General features: G+C 34.6%; 2 protein-coding genes across 2 annotated transcripts; both read right to left on the bottom strand.

Annotated features, from left to right (window-relative positions):
• Nucleotides 1-3,911: 3,911 nt before the first annotated feature.
• Nucleotides 3,912-9,680, bottom strand: LOC136810211 (endothelial differentiation-related factor 1-like). The gene is made up of 6 exons (XM_067066780.1): nt 9,457-9,680; nt 7,133-7,184; nt 6,713-6,790; nt 5,106-5,188; nt 4,746-4,839; nt 3,912-4,085 (listed from the first exon to the last, which is right to left on the bottom strand). The coding sequence occupies exons 1-6, from the start codon at nt 9,532-9,534 to the stop codon at nt 4,024-4,026; spliced, it is 447 nt and encodes a 148-aa protein (XP_066922881.1). The 5' UTR covers nt 9,535-9,680; the 3' UTR covers nt 3,912-4,023.
• Nucleotides 9,681-13,084: 3,404 nt separating this feature from the next.
• Nucleotides 13,085-21,248, bottom strand: LOC136810210 (CD151 antigen-like). Its single transcript, XM_067066779.1, is given in 7 exon segments — nt 13,085-13,535; nt 14,672-14,854; nt 15,853-16,044; nt 17,829-17,845; nt 17,847-18,021; nt 20,863-20,944; nt 21,222-21,248. Coding segments are annotated over 6 exon segments (786 nt in total). The 5' UTR covers nt 20,938-20,944; nt 21,222-21,248; the 3' UTR covers nt 13,085-13,391.
• Nucleotides 21,249-21,815: the final 567 nt, after the last annotated feature.

Below are 21,815 nucleotides of genomic sequence, written 5' to 3'. Positions count from 1 at the left end.
TTATATTGTGCCCTTGTTTACTTTGTAAGAACTAATTACCGAAAAGTATGTCACTGTCTATCAAGAGTTATTGATTTGATTCTTATAAAGTTTATGCTTATAAGAAAAATAAATATGCTCATATTGTGCGCCTCCCTTGTTTACTTTGTAAGAGCTAATTACCGAAAGGTATATCCCCGTATATAAAGAGTTATTGATTTGATTCTTATAAAGTATATGCTTATAAGAAAAATAAATATGCTCATATTGTGCGCCATCCCTTGTTTACTTTGTAAGAACTAATTACCGAAAGGTATATCCCCGTATATAAAGAAGCCCCCTTGTTTACTTTGTAAGAACTAATTACCGGAAGGTATATCACCGTCTGTATAAAGTATATGCTTATAAGAAAATAAAAAAAAAATAAAAACTGTGAAGCTAAGGACACAAAGATATATGACGTAATCCAAAGAAAACGCGCGAAAATCGTCCGTGGTTATAAATGCGTGTATTGGTGTACGTTTTCTAATTTTTCGTCCGATGACACCGCCCCGCTGAATGCCTATCGTAATACTTTCGCTAAGGCGAAATTAATAATTTGAAAAGTTTGATTTTAGATCCCTCAAAATCCCGCTTCATCCCGCTTTAGATCCCTCAAAATCGGAATCGACTTAATTCCCGATTGGAAAAGGCTACAGTTCTCAAATTTTAACTGGATATTTCATTTGTTTTTATCTTCCTTATCAGATAAAATAAAGATCCTGTCGTTAATCAGCGTCAATTTTTCTTTACGACCAAAAATAGACATCTTTTTAATCCGATAAATCCGATTACAGATCGCCGTGGAATGAACCAAAAAAATTGGACGACAATTAAATTTTCGGAATGACCAAAATTTTCAAATTTGAGTTGACGAGAATAAGTGAAGATATTCAAGTTACAAGTCATGAAAGCAAAAGATGTAAGAACTGTGTGGGAGAACCTATATCCCTAGAAAAGTTGAGTTTTGTTATCTCTAATAGTTAAACTAGTCATAGCTTTCACTAAATGCCCCCACAGAAAGGTCATGTCATGCACTTATAAAGCTTTTAATGTTTTAAAAATTAAAGCATAAAAAATAATCAGGATGAAAAAAAATCATATTCCATTAACAAAATACTTGAAGAATTCATGCAGCTTGACCATTAAATAAAATTCAAGGAAAAGCTGGAAAAGCTTCTCAAAAACATATTTCGAAAATCATGGTATCATTATCTTACTGACTTTCACATCTCCTTGTTTGTTTGTTTTTTCTTACAACAATATATGTCATGATCATTCACTAAATAGACCTTTTCCGATAATGCTGCAGACATCTTAGATTGTAGGCAAAATATATAGCGGTGAATAAATCAACAAGGTATAACCAATCAGAAATAGCTTGTTTATTTTTCATTGGCTGCTATATATTTCAACAATTCGCTATTGCTACTTTGCCTAATAAACAATAGTAAGATGATAAGATGATACTGCGTATAAAATTTCAAATTTATCAAAAAGTTCTGCGCCATCTGAAATAGACCAATCCTAGTTAAGGCCCGGGCTCCACCTGCGTTCGCTGTGATTGCAGTCAAAAGAAAAATTAAGGAATGTCATTGTGGTCCATTCAGACGTACAGTCGAAAAAGTTGAAATGTGCCTATTTTTTTTCAAGTGCATAGTACTTTTTCATGACGCAATCTTTTCTCCGAGCTGAAAGGATTGAAGCCATTAAGATATGATTGCAGTGCAGACAATGAAGAGACGGGCCTTCAGGAAACTAGACTTTTTGAGTTTTTAGCTATATATTCTCACTTTATGGTGTTCCTGTACGACTGTCTGTGTGCCTAGTCTAACCACCGTTAAATTGGAGCTATTTCACCAAACTCCTGGAGCGTAAGTTATTTAGGCTATCACAACTGCATGAAAAAGTTGAACGTGCGCATGCAAAGTTAAACGAATGTAAACAAACTTTTTTTAGGTTTTTAAAATAGATTTACCACACTGAACAAACAGTGAAAACACTCTAAGTGAGGTAAATCTATTTTGAAGACCAAAAAAGACCATTGATTGACATTCAGCACATTCAACCACTTTTGGATTCAACTTTACTTATGTGTACATTCAACCTTTTTGTACTTTGCCGGTATCTTGTTTTACCAAGTTAAGAAGGACTTTCTCGAGTTACGACCATATGATGGTCTTTAAAGCTCAAGAAGCTCTATAAACAATAAAGCTAGTTATTTATATATAATAACAGACAAAGATAAATTACAGTTTGAACAAAAATATCAAATGTACATTTGAAAACTTGAGCAAACTCTAGCTGAAAAACTTCCAAGAAAAAGAATTGAAATCATTGCTGAAATGAACTTCTGACTAAATTACAGTATTTAGTATTCAGTTTCAAAGAAAGAAACAAATTTGACATACAAAACACTTTTTCATTTTTCCAGTCAAAATGAATCAGCTCATCATCATAACCAGTCTGCCATTTTGTTTGTTTTGATTTGCAGAAGTAATATTGTAATCAGTGGTAATTCGTGTTATGGTGTAATCACTATACTTTTTCTATAATTTGTATTTATAACACTCGCTTCAGCTTTTTCAATGCTAAATGAAAACTAATAAAATGTAATACGCAATAATGGTAATAGCATATAGCGTAACATGAAAATATATATAACATTTACCGCTGTATAATTTACCGCCATATTTTTGCGGAACACTTAATTGGCCGGAAAGCCGATTACGACGCAAACACAAAAACAAAAACAATTCGCAAAAAATCGAGATTCCAGTCCAATATATTGCGTGAAGCTATGAATGCCTCCTCAGTCGCTGCGCTCCTTGCGGGGGCAAAAATAACTGGAGGTTTCACTCGCACGGACCCAGGTATTTTGATTAAAACCTATTTTGACAGTATTTTCATTTTGATTATAATTAGGATACATTTTAGACTGGCACGCCAGTCGGGTGGAACGGTATCACACGTGAAAGGTGAGCGTAGGAGTTAGCTAAGCGTAGGAAGAAATTTCGTCGGCGGCAAGGGCTGTTAAGGTATAAACCCCCCGTTGAGTGACGGAAAACTGTTGGGGTCAAAGCCTTAACCCTTTCTCTATCGAAAACTGCTATTTTTGGCTCTTGGGAAATTCCCCAAATCACCACAAGTGACTATTAGTGTATTACGCTGAACATACCTTCATGCTAGGACAAGCGGTCCTTGTGATTTTTGGACTTCCAAGGACTGAAAATGACTGAAACTCAGTACACTGGTCGTGGGTGCACCAGGGAACTTGGAAGTCATTTATTTGACAAAACCTTCTCAAATTTGGTCGAATTGACAGTCTTTTTGAGAAATTTGAAGAGAAAAAATCTTGAAACCTCATTTTCTCGAAATACCACTTTTCGATCTCCTGGTAAAGATTGACGCTGACCCAAGTGCCCAAACAAAACCAAATTTGAAGGGGTCATTCTACTCTAGATTGTCCACAAAATGAGCGGAAGGGATTTTGAATTGACTTTAATGGTGGCCCATACGGGTTGTCTAAAATTCTTGATTTCTGATGAAATTTTAACATCTAGACGAAAAATCGAATTACAGGGTACAGAAGGACTTTATTCAAAAACTGCTCCGCTCATTTCATTGAGACACTCACAATTTCACCTTGAAAAACTCACTTCTCTTTTCTGAATCTTTGCCGGGGTGAACCACCTAAATCTCAGAAACCGCTGTCTTTGTGGGCCACCATAATGAGAAAGTTTCAAAAAAGTGTTCAGATTTCTAAGTTAGGCTAAGGACTTCGAAACTACATTAGTTTAAATTGTTCATACGAAATTCAGTAAAATTAGTTTCACCAAAAAACTTCATTAAAGGAGATGACAGCAAACAATAAAAAAACACGAAGATCATAATTATTTTCTAGTTTTTTATTGGAAGGAAAATAAAGAGATGTATGGTAATAATTACAAAAAAATGCTGACGTCAATAACGAAACACGACTTTTGTGATGTGAGAGCCTTTTCGTCACTTTTTTCCCTTTGGTCCTCCGAAAGGTTTTCCTTTGTCTTTGCCTCTCAGTTTCAAGCCTGAATGTTGAAGAAAAATTTGAGGTTCAATACAGTAAATAATAAAGTCTAAGGCGCTTTGTATGGGAACACAAAACTCATACTAGGGGGTTACAAAAGAATCAAAAGACACGTACTGATACGTGCCTCGTTCTTTCTGCATAGTGCAGGGCCTAAATCAAAGCCGGTCAATTTAACATCGCTATCGAAAATACACCTTTTCGACCGTAGTCGCGAATTGCCGCGTGGGCATTTTCTTGTCCGCTTTATCCCACTATCCATCCAATCCTTTTTTGACATATTTTTCTATTGTCTATAGGTGTGAAAAAAGGACTGGGACGGTTTTAGTGGGATAAAGCGGACAAAAAAATGCCCGCGCGTAAATTGGTGGCTCCGGTCAAAAAGGTGTACTGTCAGGTAATCCATATTATAGTACGTTCACAAAGCTTTCTAAATATTTGATACCCCCTCCCCCCTTGTACACAGAGAACAATAAAAATGACATCATTCAAACAATAGACGTACGCTTTTGCTAAGCCCCCTCTTCCCCCTTCACTGCGTAAGTACTTTATGTCTTGCCCCTAACGGCATAACAAAGAACACAGAGAAAGTTAAAAAGGTGGTGTATGAAACTTCTTTTGGAAATCAATATACAGTAGATTAGAAGAGGCTGGGACCTACCGATAATGCGTTCGACCTTGCTGAGGATTTGATTATTTGGGATAGCTCTTCCAGCTTCGTAGTCGTTTATCACCTGCGGCTTCTCGTTGATCCGCTAACAAGTGCAACAATAAGGTTATACAGTTAACAAATTTTTCATAATAAAATTGCAATAACACGAGAAGATATTGAAATAAATTATTAACGAGTGTTCGCTACTCTACTTCCAAAATTCAAATCTATGAAAAATCCCCCTTCCATTTCATCGATAAGACGTTTCCCAACAGCTGATGAATCCACTGCCATATTTTTACGACACTAGAACAAAAAATCTATGTATGAAGATACAAAATAAATCACAACAACAACAAAAAGACTTACTGTAGCCAGTTCTTTTTGCGTTAATCCTTTTTCCGTTCGTCCCTTTTGTATTAATTTTCCGACATCTAATGATACCGTTTCGACTAATAGGAAAAAGAAAAACAAAAATGTAAGTGGAGTGATGGAGTGAGTTAGCACATATAGGTTCCCTGGCACACGAAAACGAAAAACGTTAGATTTCTAAACGAATTATTGAGCAAAGTGACACGAAGGAACAATTTGAAAATTATTATTATTATTATCAAGACCTAAATTAGAGTTTTAACCTACAATTTGTGCAGCTTGATACAGTCACTGTAGCAGTCAAACCGTAAATTAGTCTAACCTCGACAACCCTCTCCTAGTTCTGTAATTCTTCTTTAGAGTTCAGAATTCGGATTTAGAGATCGGAATCGCTGAATAAGAATCTTTCTCATCTCTAGATTCTCCTCGTTCAAATCCCTTTATTTGAGAAAATAATTCACAAGGCTTATGTAGTTAGATATAAAAAACTGACAGATCCAAAATACATAAAACATATTGCATATTGCATAATGCATAATGTATAATATTTGAAAAATGTCAATTTTAGAGGCTATAATAAGAAGTTATGAAAGATAATACTTTCAACAAAACAAATATACCATTTTCTACCAGAAAATAAAGGGTAGAATGCTGTAAATTTGAATTTTGGATGGTAAAGAAAATCCGTGATCCACTGAAAATGCTTGTCGCCATTATGATTTTCATAGTTTTATTTTACAGAACGTAGTAAAGTGTAGAAAAAACACGAAAATATCTTCTCCGTATATTACTTTTCTAACTCAAAAACGTAAATTTTATAGCAAGATCTTTATTCTGGTTTTCTCAGAGATCTTTTCGAACAATTGCTAATAAATTGCAACGGGTTTTCCTTCTTACAAAGCATTAACCATGTGAATGCTTTTTGCTAGATAATCCAGTATCTAGCCAATATAAATTAAAGAGCTTCATGCGAAAGCTAGATCAAAGAAAATAGACTTCGAATCTTTTTACATTTTCGAATGTTTATGTGTTTACCTTTTTTAGAGAAGGAAGAAGGGGGGAACCTTTCTGATCTGTTGCATCTTCGTATTATTCATGCTGACGGAAAACCCTTTGTTGTTATGATTCGAATGTCTTCTCTTTCGTTCGGATTCGAAAAGTAAATATCATGTCTGGGGAAATTCCTCTGATTGGAATATTTACTTAAGAAACCTGAAGAAACTCTTCTAAAGAGGTTTTCGCGGTTTTAGCCTCTACAAAGGAGAGTTTTAGAAAATATAAAATCGTTCTGTAAATTACACTATACTATTATTCATTATGCAATATGCATTATGTCTTATGCATTTTGTACCTGCCGATAAAAAAAACTAAAAAAGGATGTTGGGGTTAAAAAGGGTTGTTGACATTAGATACGTACATTACATATCAAGCAACGAGCACACTCTACTCCATAAAAATAAAAGACAACTCCCTAAGCTTGAGAGAAAACTAATTCTATCTTTAAATTGTGTGTATTTTTAAGGTGGGGGGAGGCGGGTTCCAACACTGCTGGAAAAAGAATATCACAATGCAATAAACACACAATTGTCAAAGATAAAACATACTTTTGGTTTCTTCTGTGTCTCGGCATACGGCAGCTGAGTCACGTGATCCCATGTGTTGCTTATTACCACCACCACCGTCTGAAAGGAAAATGATAGGAGTTTATGTACCCACAAAATCGAGGACGGTGAAAGTGTTGATTTACTGTCGTCCTCAGCTGGCCAGCATCTAGTCAAATTAGAACATGAGCGTCTCCATTGCAGAAAAGCCACACACGTATACATAAACTAGGTAATGAAAGCGAGTTTGTGTATTGCATTTTTGAGGACGGCAAAGTGACTGAAGCAATTTGGAAAAACCCAAGGTTCTGACCCACATAGTCTGGGATATTTAAAAGTGAAATTATGAAAGTTCCTTTCATCAACAAAAAAATATGCTGTATAAAAAAAGGTCTTTAATAATTAGGTACAAATTTAACTTACATTTTTTTGATGTCTCAATGTCAGTCCCTGATCTCATAGCACTGTTGACAGCCTAAAGAAAAATAAAGATTCATTATACGGCCCCTGTATCATTCGAACGAGAATTCTAACATGTATCAGCCTGTCGAAATGAGATGATTTTCTACTATTTTAGTAAGTTAGGGTTTCTTCTTTAAAATAATTTTGGTTGTCTGAAATATATTTGTAGTACTACCCAGTACTACAAGACTCGAAATAACGATTTTAAGTGGGTCGGACAAAATGTCTGATCAGGATTGCTTTAGCTTGAAAATTAATGTTTTTGGGTCGGACATAAAGCTATTTGGGTCGGACAATGTCTGATGTCCGACCGTTATTTCGAGCCCTGGGGAGTTTCAAAAAAAAGTGTACAAGTATGAATTAAGATTGTGAGAAAGCTAAAAATGTTATCTAAGCTTTTCGCCTAAAGAGGAAAGGCTAACTTATAGTTAGTGGAAGTACCTCGATTTTAAGCATGTTCACAGTTCAAAATAACGACTTTCTTTTTATTATGGAAACCAAACGAGTGAGAACAAGTCATAAAACTAAAAGTCAGCACTGCGTGGTTTGACGTATAGTAGGGGCCACTATGTCGCGAAAAAGCTTCCTGTGTGCAGCAGCTTGTGCAAAGGGATTTTATGATTGAATATTGTTCCTTGAATGTAGAAGATCAAAATTTGAGAGGTGGGGCCGGGTGTGACCACCCGTTGCCATGGAAACTGGCGTCATTGGTTACTATGGCAACCAAAATAAAAAGTCATCAGAATTGAAAATTGTTTGTTTCATTCGAAAGAGCATGAAATACTGATAAAGAAAAAGGTCACAACCTATATCTGAAAATGAATATATCAGGAGATATTAAGGAAATAAGGCAAAATGACGCCATAAAACATGACGTCATCGAAAAATAAAAATTCAAAATTCAAAAATCTTTGGTTTTTTGAAAAGAATACCTTGCAGTGAACAAAAAATATTATTACGAAAAAGTCTGAAAATCCTTTTTAAGAAGTCTAAGAGCAAAAATTGATACAGTTGACACTCTCTAATTCGTTCTTCAAGGGGAATCGGATTTTCATCGAATAAGTGAGCTTATCGAATAAGGGAGCGTCGTTTATTAGAGTTTTCTGTTGACGGGGACTTTAAATTTCATCGAATAAGGGAGCCTATCGAATAGTAGAACGTCGAATTAGAGAGCGCAACTGTATTTTTAAATTTTGCCTGTAATGTGCTTGGGCAAGCTCCAACCTTCGACAAGCAAAAAATGAAATTGTCAATTTTGATCAATAGACTTTTTTTAACGAATTTTCAAACGTTTTCGTAATAATATTTTATGTTCACTGGAGGGTATTCTTTTCAAAAAACCAAAGATTTTTGAATCAAATGTTCCTAACTGTCTTTGACAAAAAATTTGTCAAATTTTTCCTTCCAGACACACTCCCGTGTGTTCCAATACGGATTTTTTCATATTGCGATTTAAAAGCATACTAGGTGCAAAAGAGAAATCGTGTATTTTTAATACCCCGTTCATTAACTCAAATCAAATGACTTCGGAGGTTCGGTGAAATGGTGGCCGAATTGCCGTCCAATGTTTTGTCAGATAGTCCCAAGCTAGAGCAGGTTGACGGTAACACTTTCTGGCAGATTAGAAAGACAGGCAATCAGAAATCGAAAGCTTCTTCATTTATCGCATTTATGGGGAAGAATGGTCGATTCCCCATGGTTGAGAAATGGTGGCTATGGGTTAGTCCTTTGTTCCTTTACTATTTTCTTTTGTTCTATGTGACGTAAAAACGCTTCACAAATCAAAGTACTTCCACTAACTGACTTAAATTTTAAGTTATCATTACTTTAAATTAAATTAAAACAAGGTATGTCAACATTACAGCTTGGGAAAAACCGTGTTTCCCTTTCAAGAAATGATGTGTGAGTTGTCGATGGTGCAAGCTAAGCAATCAACAAAAAAACAAAAAACAATAAAAGATCAAAGAGAAAAGCTGTAAGTGGGAAAAAATGATTGTTTGCTAATCTTTGTGGAGATTTGCCAAACTAGAAATTAAGTTTTCAGGTAATCTCTCAGGGATTACTTTTGTCAATAATGTGTTCTGTCAACTTGTCAGCATTAAAATCTTTGATACCTGATACTATGCATGTTAGTCTCCACTGATGCAAGTTACCCGACTTCACGGTACGCAAAAAAATATTTAAGGTTAATACCATGATGCTACTAAAACGGCCCAATTTGAAAAGAAAGGGAAATAGCAGTAGAAGGTTTTAAAAAAATAGCTATTCATTCATCAAAATCTTACTTTGCTTGATCGAGCTTCAGCAGCCTTTGGTGTTTTCTTCCGGAGATAAGTGACATCATCCCATCCTACTTCAGCCATTCTTGGTGTAGTAAATTGGTAAAATAATAAATTAGTCTGTCCCTCAATCAAATAATGGAATTCCTCAAATAATGAAGGAGTCAAAGGATCATCTAAAACAAGCTGGATGCTCCCAAAATGAATTTATCTGTTCAGTCGACGCAGACAGCCTAAAACTATACTAGTAACGATTATGAATCGTAATACACAAACTTAGATGAAAACCCTGTTATTTCATAATTTCATATAATTATAGTTATAGTAACCTTACTTTGTAATTAACTACAAGCTTACACGACTGGATCTCCCTACAAACTCGATGTTCGGGGTGGCGTAAAGTAAAGTAATGACCAGGACCCAGAAGCTTGGCACCACAACTCACCCGATGCGACGGCAAAGTAATGAAGTGCCTAAGGGAGTGGTCAGAAAGTATCTACTAGGGGGGAGTGGAGGATATTTTGAAAAATCCCAAAATACTTTCGCACCCCCTCCTCTAGCCTGGAAAAAAATTTCGAACCCCCCCTCATAAGGCCCAATATTTTTTCGCACCCCCCCCCCACTAGAAAAATTTTTACGCAAAAAAAGAATTCATACAGATGCGGTACAAAGAGTATTATTTGTTTGTATGACAGTTTTTTATGTCAAAATTAGGTAAGGGAGATAGTTTAGCCCTGTAAAGTTGAGTATAGTCCTTTAGGAGATCTACCATTTTGATTGACGTTTACACCACGGGATTTTTTCCGTCGATTTCCATGGTTACGACGGAATTTCTCTGAAGTAAACAAAAGAAAAAAACCCGTGGTGTAAACGTCAATCAAAATGGTAGATCTCCTATAGGAATAGTCCAGGGTTAAAATAAGAATCAACGAGTTATTTTCTCTGAGTTTCCCAAAGTTTTGGGAGAAAATTACGGCTTATTTTCCCTGATACATAATCTCCCTACATTACAGAGGCATTACTCAATTACTCAAAATATCCTGAGGGGCCACCATGGTTGGCCCCGAAGGGAGAAAATTTTGAAGATCAGGTACTCGAGACCCTAAAATACAAGCTATTCTGTTGTTAAAAGGAGTCTGAAAAATAAAATTCTCTGAGTTTGAAATTTCCCTATAAACCTATATTTTCAGGTTTTCCAGGGTCTGTCAAAGCTCTGTGTATATAATTTATAAGATATTAGTAGAGACTAAGGAGGCACAACCATGGTTTGCGCCGACGGGAGAAAATGTCGATGTTTTTCACCACCATTTTAGCTAAAAGACACTTTGTTTTGACAAATTTCTTTCTAAAAAGTACTTTTTCAAACCACTCTGATGAGCTGTGAAAGCCACTAATCTACTTCCCTCATTTAGCTCAATGCTACAAACCAAAAGGGCAAGGCGATGATGCCCAAATAATGTTAGTATGACATGTACATATATCAAATAAAATAAATTCTGAGTTGTCGGCCGTCAGGCCGAAAAATTTTTGAAATCTTGAAACGTAAAACTATGAAATTAGACTTCCTACATTTTCTCTTGAGTTGCCCAAAAGATTTGGAACCCCCCCCTAAACCCTCAAAAAAAATTTGAAACCCCCCCTAAACCCTCGAAAAAATTTTGGAACCCCCCCCTAGAATCCTCCACCCCCCCCCCTAGTAGATACTTTTTGACCACTCCCTAATAATGGTATGGTATGCCCAACGGTACTATGCCCAACGGTACTCTAGGGTGAGTCCTACTTGTGCTTTTGAAATGAATGAAAGGAGAAAAAGAGACAATATAACCAGAGGATTATCCAAGTAGATGGAGGCTCCTTCACACCACTCATTTTCTTTTCTCGACTAATGGAGGTGCAGGCAGAGAGGCCCAAATTTTTATTAAAGCCCTAGCTGCTCTCCCCGGGGGGTATTCCGTGCCAGTCTCTACTAGTACTACTAGGGTTGCGAGCTGACGGGGGGGGGGGGGTGCCGCCCGACTTTCGGACTTTGGACCCTTACCGGGACTAAAAAGGAGAAAACAAAGGAAAATTTTGGGAATTTTACGACCCTTAATGGGACTGAAATTTGATTTTCTGATTTTTCCGACCCTTAGCGGGACTTTAGAAGTCCAAAAAAGGTACCCTTAAGGGCGTACCCTCCATTTGCCTAAGTACCCCCCCCCCCGGCTGCTCTCTTATCAGAAAAAGGGGATGAACTCATGTCAATGACTTTAAATTTTATGAGAACAAAGATTTCTTTTGCATTGGCAAGGTCAACTGTCCTATGCATCCGTGGCAGTAGAATTCCAAAGAACAGCATCACAATGTTTCAAAATTAGAGGACGTTAAAATAACTGAAGCTATAAGCTATATTTGAGTTTTTTTTGTTGTTATTCTAAGTCTTTGGTTATTCCAACAGTATTTTGAAGTCAATTTTTTCAATACTTTTTGAAGTACTTTTGTTTTTTCGCCTAAAGAATAATTTTTGTATTTTATTCTAGGATTAATCTTTTACTTTAAAGATATATTTTCATTATTCGAAAAATAAAAAAGTAATGAAGTAATGCGTTTATCGTCTCCCCTCTGCTCTCACCAACACTCCCCATCGCAGAGGTCGGTTTGAAAAATCTCAAATGAGAAATAAGACAATGACAACAAACCCTCTACGGCAATGAATTTTGAAATTATCTGTAGATACTAACTTACTAACTGGGTCTGAGTATAGACAATGGTTTGCGTGAAGGGACGTAAACCGTTTTTTAATACGTTGCGTCAATGCAATAATTGAAAAAATGGACGTAATAATGACAATCAACTTTTTGTTTGTGTGAGCCATTGAATACGTAAATGCGTGAATTTTCTATTTAAACCACAAGTTAATTTCGCCGGTTTTCCACCACTTATAGGAAGTATATCTATAGAGGTCTGCGATTCAGACTACTTACTTTCATTCTAAACGCGTAAGACACGTGTGGCTTTCAAACAGACACTCAGCCGTTAGAATTTTTAAATATTCAACATAAGACTTGGGAGCGACCGCAGAGCCACCTTTCGAATATTAGATAAGAGAAACACCGGAGTGAAAGTAAAATTATTTTTCCAAATTAATATGTTGTGAACGTAGACAGAAAACACTAAATTTATTCCTTCATTTGAGACGCGGCCTTTTTTTGCCGAAAGGTATTCCCTATAAAAGTCACAGCCTAAAACAACCTAACTTTTATCTAAGAAATATGAGAGGTCAGAACACAGATTTGAAAACAGCAAGGTCTTAATTTCATTAATATTTTGAAACAACGTTCACGTTCGCTAGCTGGGATAACTTGGATATCCTTCGTGGTCATGGAACGTCTAACACAAGAGGTTGCACACATTTCCTGATATGTTTTAATATATGGGATTTACGTACCGTGTATCTAATTCCCGTCCGAGAGTTGACCCGTCTGTGTGTTTTTAAGTTTTAGAGACATGATTAGTAACCACAATCATTGAATTTCTAAAGCTTTTAAAGAAAGTTCTACGACGGGAATCAGACACACGATACGCATCCCCTATATCAAACATACCAGAAGGGATGTGTGCAGCCTAAACGCAAAGTGATTTTACATCAGCTAAGTAAGATTAATTACATTCTTTCACGCACAGTTAGTTCCTGTCAATTTGAATATACAAAGTGTTAAAACAACATCGATTAATATAAAAAAGTAAAAATATTAAACAAAATGTGACAAAGAAATCACCCAAAAAAGGAAGAGCTAACCCTAAAATAAAAAAGACTGACAAGAAATCGATACAAAATTCAGTTTAATACACCTGACTGTGGTTGATAAAATAAATACTTAACAAAAAAAAATACTTAAGACAAAAATTTTGATTTATGATCAAAAAGTTTAATGTGTATGTGTTCTTGGTGGTCGAAATCTTTAGACAGATTCTACTCCGATTTTTTTGCACAATAAGATGGCGAACACGATACCGATGATTTGAATAAAAGCGATACCGACACCGACACCGACCAATTCTTTCATGTGATCGTTCAAGAACTGTTCACTTTCTGTCACGCAACCCTGAAAAGAAAGAAGAGAATCTCAAGTTATGATTAGTGGTATAAGAAGTGCTGTTTTTGATTCACATCTTACTACTATTTTACGTGAAATAAGAGTGATATCTATCGTTTGCTTACTCAATTTTAATTTACAAGCTTTTTCACATTGGAGTGACACGGATGTGGAGCAAGATTGGTCAGAAAGAGGAAAAGAAAAACATTTTTTGCTTATATCAGCAAATAACAATAGGAAGACACTGTCCTGATATGAAACGGGAACACTTATGTAAAAATAAAACCTTTAATAAATTAGTATACAGTCCGGACACTCGATTTTCAATGTTTGAAAGTGGAAAGGAAATGATTAAGGATTATCCAAAAGAAATAGGACGGAGAAAGATTTTTTTCATTAAATATTAAGTATTCTCTTGTTAGGGTTCCTATATAAGTTCTCTAAATGATTAGCTTATGGAAAGGCATGCATATGCAGTTTTAACGGAAATATCTGACGGAAAGTTTCTAATATCCAAAACCACCAAACAAGATAAATAAATAGTCATGAAAACAATTTTTTTATAAAAAGTGGAAAAGAATTTAAAGATCCTCTTCATTTAAATGTACTTTTAAGAATTTCAAGCTTTTCAGTTTTAAATGCCTTGAGAATCATAGATTTTTTTTAATATCCAAATTCTGATTTCGAATTAAGCAATCCATCTCATTTCAATTTTTAAACAAGGAGTCTAAAAACAAGTCCACATGTAAACAATTAGTTATTATTAAAAAGTTACCCGTCTCTCATAGAGCTCAAGGATTCATCCAGCAATGGGTCAAACCACTAAATTTCCATACAGCCACCCCCTGTACGAACCTCTTAAATTCAAAAATATTTCTTGGATATGTGTGAATACCTCGGGAAGTGGCAAAATTTGCAAAAATATTCTTTTCATACCTTAAAGTGAGGTGGAAAAACTAAAATTAGTCTTTTACCCCATGGAAATTTAAAAATATTTATCCCCTGGAAAAATGGGAAAAACACATTTAGACCCCTGGAAATTCTGCTAAAATTACCCTTGGAAATGATAGTCTATCTCCCTGTATGGATATGAAATGGAATGCCAAATAATATTCCATTTATCTTAGATCATTTGTTAGACTTACATCCATGAAGATGTTGTCATTTGAAGTAACAGGGAAGCCATTTCCCATGTTACAATCACCAGATTTGCAGCATGATTTTGGGAAGAGTTGGTAATCTGACCCGTTAACTGCCTTGTCCCTGTTGGTGTTAGTCCAAGTAGTATTTTTCCATGAGTTAGGTCCGGTGGAGCCACAACATTTGACCTGTGAAATATTGAAATTAAATTGCTAGATAGGAATAAAAGTAATAATATCTAACAGTTAAGACTAAAACTCCTATATCAAGATTACGGGATTTGGTGTGGGCTGATTTTACTTTTGTTTTCAGTAGTTTCATTTTAGATTTCAAGCCAACATTTTAGCTGCCCGTCATGCAAGGCACTGAAAGGCTGCAAGTACCTTACCATCAACTGCTCTAACTTGGTACCATCTGACAAAACATGGGACGGCAATTCGGCCAACATTTCACCAAACCTCCAAAGTCATTTGATTTGACTTAATGAACGGTTTATTTAAAAAGTACATTACACAATTTCTCTTTCGCATCGAGTAGGATTTTAAATCGAAACATGAAAAAAATCCGTAGTGGAACACACGCGAATGTCTGGAACAAAAAAGACCATACTAGTGGCAAAACAATTGAGCGTTTGAAGTCACTCGCGCGACAAGTTACACTCTTTATTTGTTAATCCCATCAGGCGATAGGCGGTTGGGCGTTTGGGCGTTCTCTAATCGGCATCTGGTCATTTTGAATTGAAACAAAAATTTAAAAAGGGCGCGCTACCAGTGAAAGTTATTGTGACATGTTATAGCAGAAAGTATGATTGCTAAACTTGGGAGTTATCAAACAAATTTGTTGTCAAAGAGATTTAACAGTAAGTGAAAATACAGGCAAGATATCAACAGTCCCATGTTTCGACCAATTGTCCCAGAGATTACTTGTCAATGTTTTGTGTTAAACTTGTCAGTATTTTATTGCTGTAAAGTTAAAAAGAAAAGAGGTAGCCTAGTTTATAGTTCTGATATAGAATTTTTAGCTCTGGTTGTCTAATTTCAAAAAGGAGTTCTATTATTAATAGTATATCTTCTATTATTAATAGTATATATGTATTCTTAGCACTGGATAAAGTCGTAATAAGATGCCTGCAAACACTTAATTATAATAAATCACTAAAACTGACAAAAACAAAGACAATACTTACATTTTCTTGGAACCAGTCAATGGAGTTAGTGTATCCCTCGTTTGCTTTGTTGTTTTCGGTTTGTCCATAAGATGTAGTCATTAATCGTTGGAAGTTCGTTTTCAAGGATTTGAGAACATCATCTTTCTTAACGGCAGCGTAGATTCCTCCAGCGATTTCAAGAATGAAGATAAGCATGAGAAGGATGATGTACTAAAATCAAACAATGCAATCAAATACAAAACCTGACAAACCAAGGAAATGAAAAGCAAAGTGACAGAATTCTAAATTATGTTTTGTACTAGAGTATTTAAAAGTAAAGCATAATAAAGAGCAATAAGCAAAAAGCTCGTCCCAAAAAATCTGAAAAATGGCAAAAAATGAAGTTTTCAGAATGTCAAAAATTTTTATATAGACATAAAGAATATCATTTCATGAACAATATGTGAAAAAATCAGAGCAGGAACATGCTCCATTGAAAAGTTATGACCAGATTTCCGATTTCCAGGCTAAAATCCCTGGAAAGCTCACAAAAATTAGGATTTTTACAAAAATGGGCATACAAAGGCTACAAAGTAGTTTACCTTACCAAATGTTTTTAAATATTGATAATTTTGAAGTTACTGAAGAAATTAAGTCATTTCAGATGTCAAATGGAGTTTTTTGGGGGTCTAAAATTCCGTTGCGCCGTGACGGAAAATCATAATTTCTAAATAAAATTGAACAAAGCAGAATTTTTTCAGTTTTTAAATGTTTAAAATATTAGACTTATAGGACTGTTGAGAATCACTAAAAGAATTCACTCTAAAACACCAAGGTCATTTTTTAGTGTACTTTAAAGTTTGCGTTGCGCCGTGACGGAAAATCCAGGTTGGCGTTTTAAAATTATCTTTTCTCCAAAACTTGTTCATCAATCAACTTGATGTTTATATGACATGTTCAAACAAGTCATCTGGTAATATTTAGCTGCTAAAATTTAATTTTAGACTTAGTCATACCTTAGAAATAGCCAAGGGAAAAATACTAACAGATTTTTTTTCGAAAATGTTTCATTCTCATTTTTTTCCAAAAATGTCCATATTTTTTAAACAGTGCTAATTTTTCAGTATATGATTTTTGATCTTCGAAAATACATGCCTTGGGAAATATTTAATAATTGTTTTGATGGCAATATGTTGAAATACGATGAGAATAATATATTATTCGTATTTGTGATTTTCATTGTTTCATCAAATTTTAGGCCAAAATGGGCCATTTATTGACCTTTCAAGAACCAATATCTTTCCAGCACATTCACAAAACCCCATGATGTTATATATCATTGAAAGCGAAATTTTTAATAGATTCTGAATATCTAATTTTTAAAATCCACAATTTTGTTGAGTGAGAGCTATAGTGCTTTAAGTAGTTTTTTCAACAGCTGGGACGAGCTTTTTGCTTATTGCTAAAGCTACCTGCCAACAGAGCTTCTTTTGTTCTTTTTTAATATTGAATACTTTAGGCGTAGAAACTTTTGCGAGCAGAAACTTTCGCGATTTTTGCGAATTTTGGCCCTTTTCGCAAAAGTAAATGTCTTTAAAAATTCTAGGAAGGGCCATTCGCGAAAGTTTATGCTCGCGAAAAACTCTTGACAAATTAGAAAATCTGTTAAACTTCAAACTTTGAATAAAATGTAACTTTTATGGCACTTTTTAGCCTGCTAAAATACTAATAAGTCAAAAACAAATATTTCAAGCCAATCCAAGAAGTATTTGACCCTCTAAGATTTTTTCATGTGAAAATTCTCAATTTTACGTCTTGATTCGCGAAAGTTTATGCTCACGAAAAATATTTTTCCGTTAAATTCGCGAAAGTAAATGTCGTGAATTTCGCAATTTTTTCGTCCTCGCGAAAGTTTCTGCTCGCGAAAGTTTGTACGCCTACGAAGCAATGGTTGATGATTAACAGTCTAGTCATCAAGTTTTAAGAATTTATTTAAGAAATAAAGAATCACTTACAATAACCAAAAGCGTCCCCTTTTTGTTTCAAGGCTCCACAGCATCCAACAAATCCAATAACCATGACAATGGCACCAGAGGCAATGAGAAGGTTTGCAGCATCCACAACACTGACATCTTCAACCAAATCTTTCCAGTCACCAGCTTTGATACGACTGTAAATTCCAACACCAAACACAACAATACCACAAACCTTAGAAAGATAAAATATTACTATACTGATTCCCTTATTTCATTACTTTCTCAAAGAGCATTATTTGTGGCATACTTAAATGATTCACTAAATTGTTTTTTCTGAAAGTCTAAACATTTTGTCGTGTCAATTCAAGACAGACTTAAGTCCATTTTTTCGAAAATTGACTTAAGACCATAACCCCCTATTTCAGCATGCACACTTTCCAAAAACGACCTTAATTCCACAGAATTCTAATGGGAAAGAGGTGTATTTTGCAATTCAAGAAAAAATTTAAAATTTAGAATGTTCCATAATATATCAACCATAAACAGCCTTAAGTCCTAAATTTTAGTGCAAATTTTATTTTCTATGAAGCATTGACATGAGATGTGTAGCCTTAAGTCCAACACATCTTAACCTCTAAAGACACGGCGATTTGGACTTAAACTTAGAAACCTTTTTCTGTAAAAATCAGACTGGTTGAGAAAGTAATATCCTCAGATTTTGCTAATTTTTTGAATATTATGTTCATATCATTAAAAAACATTCTGCCCTATTTTTTTTGAAATTTGTCATTCAGTTCCTGAGTTACGATTCTTTAAAATTTACGCTAAAACACCTAAAATTTGACTTTAGAATGAGATTGCACTATCAAAGTAGTTCTTAATTTAAAACCTCTCAAAAAGTACAACTTGCTTATTTTTAAATTAAACAGCAAATTAAAAAGTAATCAGTTTAAATTTAGCAATGACATTTTATTTAATATTTAAAACAGTTCTGTACAAGAGATATAAATAACAGGTCAAGTTGTTTTTAGCCAACCCACAAAAACTAGTTGTCAAAATAAAATCTACAGGTTTCAGAGATATGAGACATAATATCAGATGTCCTGTTTTTGCTTTTCAACTCCTGTACCTTTACAGCATGCCATCTTTACATATATTTCTTTTGAAACCGTCAATTGTTTCCTTACATGAATTTTAAAATAACTTATGAATTGAAAAGTCCATGGAATAACTTAAAATCAACAAGCAAGATGCTATATTGAACTACCTGAAGGCTAATGTAATAAGAAAATAGGAAAGAATAGCAAGACAAAATAAATAAATAAATCTACATAAATAAATACCAAACCAATCACAAGAAATGCCCATTTTCCCTAAAAATATTAATGACAAGGGAATTTCCCCAAACACAAAAATCTGACTTTCTGGCCCAAATTTGGCCAAAAAATTATTACTCTGTCTGAAAATCAGGCAACAGATTGTAAACATAGCCAATAGAGAGAAAACACATTTCCCTAAAAATGATAAAGGGAATTTCCCAATAAGAAAATCCAATTTTTATTCAAACAAAGGTTAATGGACTTCCAAGGTAGGTAAAAAAAGGGATCCCATCTCTGTCTTAACAGGATGTATTTCATTTCAGGTTTGGGTCTGTTATCATGCCCCCTGTTCAAACAGGATTAGAAATGGAAACTAGCTGTACGCAATGATCATCGATACTGAAATTGATGTTCCTTAAATTCTCTTTTTGTTAGCCAAGTTATTAATCAGTATGGTTTTCCCTCTCTCAGACTAAATTTCTGCCAGCCTTCTTTTCTGGGAAGTTCCACTATGTTTTATAGGATAACAGAGAAAGCTACTTGTGTAAGTGTTTGAGAAAAGAGCTTTAAAATCCCATTGTCATTGATTCTTTTACAACAATGGAAAGCAAGCATTTCAATTGAAGGGGTTTGGTAATGAATAAATGAATATGTTGGTTAAGTTTGCTAAAATTTAGTGTGTTATTGATGAAAAGTTGAGTAATAAGGAAATTTATACATGTGCACCATAACACACTAGTAGTTTCTGTCTACCAAGGATTTCTTAGATGTAGAGCAAAATTAAACTCAAAAATGAATTTAAGATGAGTAGCAAAATTTTTAGCCCTTTTAACTCAAAGTCTTTTGGAACAAATATTACGTTATGGAGGTATATAAACAAGGCTCGAAATAACGATTTCAAGTGGGACGGACAAAATGTCTGATCAGGGTTCCCTTAGCTTGAAAATTATGATTTTTGGGTTGGACATGAAGCTGTTTGGGTCGGACATTCCTGATGATAAAAAAACAGGCGATGTTTGTTATAATAACCACTATGATTAAAGTTTGCATGCTCATTATGTCATATAATGTGCATTTTTAGTGAGCTCTTTTGTTTATTGATGAAATCGTATTGGCTCTATAGTGTTAGAAATTAGATGAGACAAGATCCATTGGTTCTTACATTGGTGTTGAAGAAAATACTTGGACTTAAAAAAGGCATGTAAATAACAAGATTTTTCATTCAATGTTTTCTTTAATGAAATCTATTGCTTGATACTTTCATTCCAAACCATCCAGGCAATTTTTTGTCTAAAAATTCTGAATTAGCGACCAGTCTGGAAATTGCGACGTGTGCGCCGGATATATTCGGCGTAGATTTGAGATTTGAGATCTGTTGCCTTTGGCTTTTCCAAGTTAAGTTGGCGCATCTCCGGCGTAACATTTCCCTCCTTTCCAGACTGGATTAGCGAGTGCTTATAAAAAGAACTTTCCATTTTCTGGCTTAAGAAAATATCTTTCATGGAACATAAACCCATTTTGTGGGGCTAGGTATAATTTAATTCTTGTATATTAGAAGGCTTGAAAATGTCAATACGTATAGTTAGAATTTTAGTTCAAAGCAAACTTGAGTTCTAGCGATGTGAAAGTCTTATTTCATCAGGCGAGCCCTTAAAATTTCTTTTGACCCAATTTATAATAATCATAAGACCAATTACCGACATATTCAACTCCATGATTACATACACAAAACTGAATTAAGGATAATCACTCACCCAAACGATGAAGTTGACAACAAAGAGAAGATACTTCAGGCATGACATGCCACAAGTTAAATCAGTTTGACCCATTTTTGTTCTACAATGTTAGGTGGAATAAAAATAATAAATCTTGGAAATGGCAACTCAAAAGAGCTAGACAGTCTTATTTTTCATCAAGAAGAGATAAAAGGTTAAAATGTAGGAAAGCAAGTTATGAATAAAATATGAACGAGAAAAACAGGAGCTAAAATATAATAATAAAGTGGTCTGTTTATTTTGGCTGTCAAAATTGTGTTCCTTTACTTTTGATTGATATAAAATATGCTAAGAATTGAGTTACAGCTATTCAAAATTTAGTTGTAAGAAATACATACCAATATATTTGACAGGTGATTGTGATTCTGTTACAGTACTGAAATACTTGTTCCTATCTGCTGTGAACGTGAAAATAGGTGATGATGAGTAGAAAACCTCCGCCTACTTAACGTTCTGATTTTTTTTTTAATTCCGGGGGTCAATAGGAAATGATATTATGTGATAAATTAATCAAAATATACTATATCTTAATTCAAAAGATGCTAATAAATTTATTTAATTGAAAATATAGTATTTGATTTAAATCGTTTACTTAAGAATGTTACGTTAGCTTTTTTAGATACAATAATATTTTTTTTAAACCCCCGTCAAAATTTATTTTAATTAATTTTGAGGACGAAAGCACCATTTTGAAAATATTATGTCATTTTTACTCAAAACATTAAATCACGTGATCACGCAAAACAAGAAAAAAAAACAAGATGACGCATGGCACGGTGCACACTTTTTGATAAATAACGAGATTGCTCACGGGAATTTTTTGACCCGCATTCCGCGCGATCGTGTTTAATCACCCGCGCGTGTACGCTCTGTGAATCCTGTCTGCTGTATATGGGTACTGTATGCTAGAAAAAGCTCCTCTCTTCATTCTT

The sequence above is a fragment of the Clytia hemisphaerica genome, unplaced genomic scaffold, assembly GCF_902728285.1.
Source record: "Clytia hemisphaerica strain Z4C2 unplaced genomic scaffold, Clytia hemisphaerica genome assembly, whole genome shotgun sequence".
Taxonomy (NCBI): Eukaryota; Metazoa; Cnidaria; class Hydrozoa; order Leptothecata; family Clytiidae; genus Clytia; species Clytia hemisphaerica.
This window is presented reverse-complemented; position numbering and strand designations above follow the sequence as displayed.

Coding starts and splice junctions, on each gene's coding strand:
- LOC136810211 (XM_067066780.1), bottom strand. CDS start 9,534: ATGGCTGAAGTAGGATGGGATGATGTCACTTATCTCCGGAAGAAAACA. Junction 6,791..7,132: donor CATTGAGACATCAAAAAAAT/GTAAGTTAAATT, acceptor TTTTCCTTTCAG/ACGGTGGTGGTGGTAATAAG. Junction 4,840..5,105: donor CGCAAAAAGAACTGGCTACA/GTAAGTCTTTTT, acceptor TGCACTTGTTAG/CGGATCAACGAGAAGCCGCA.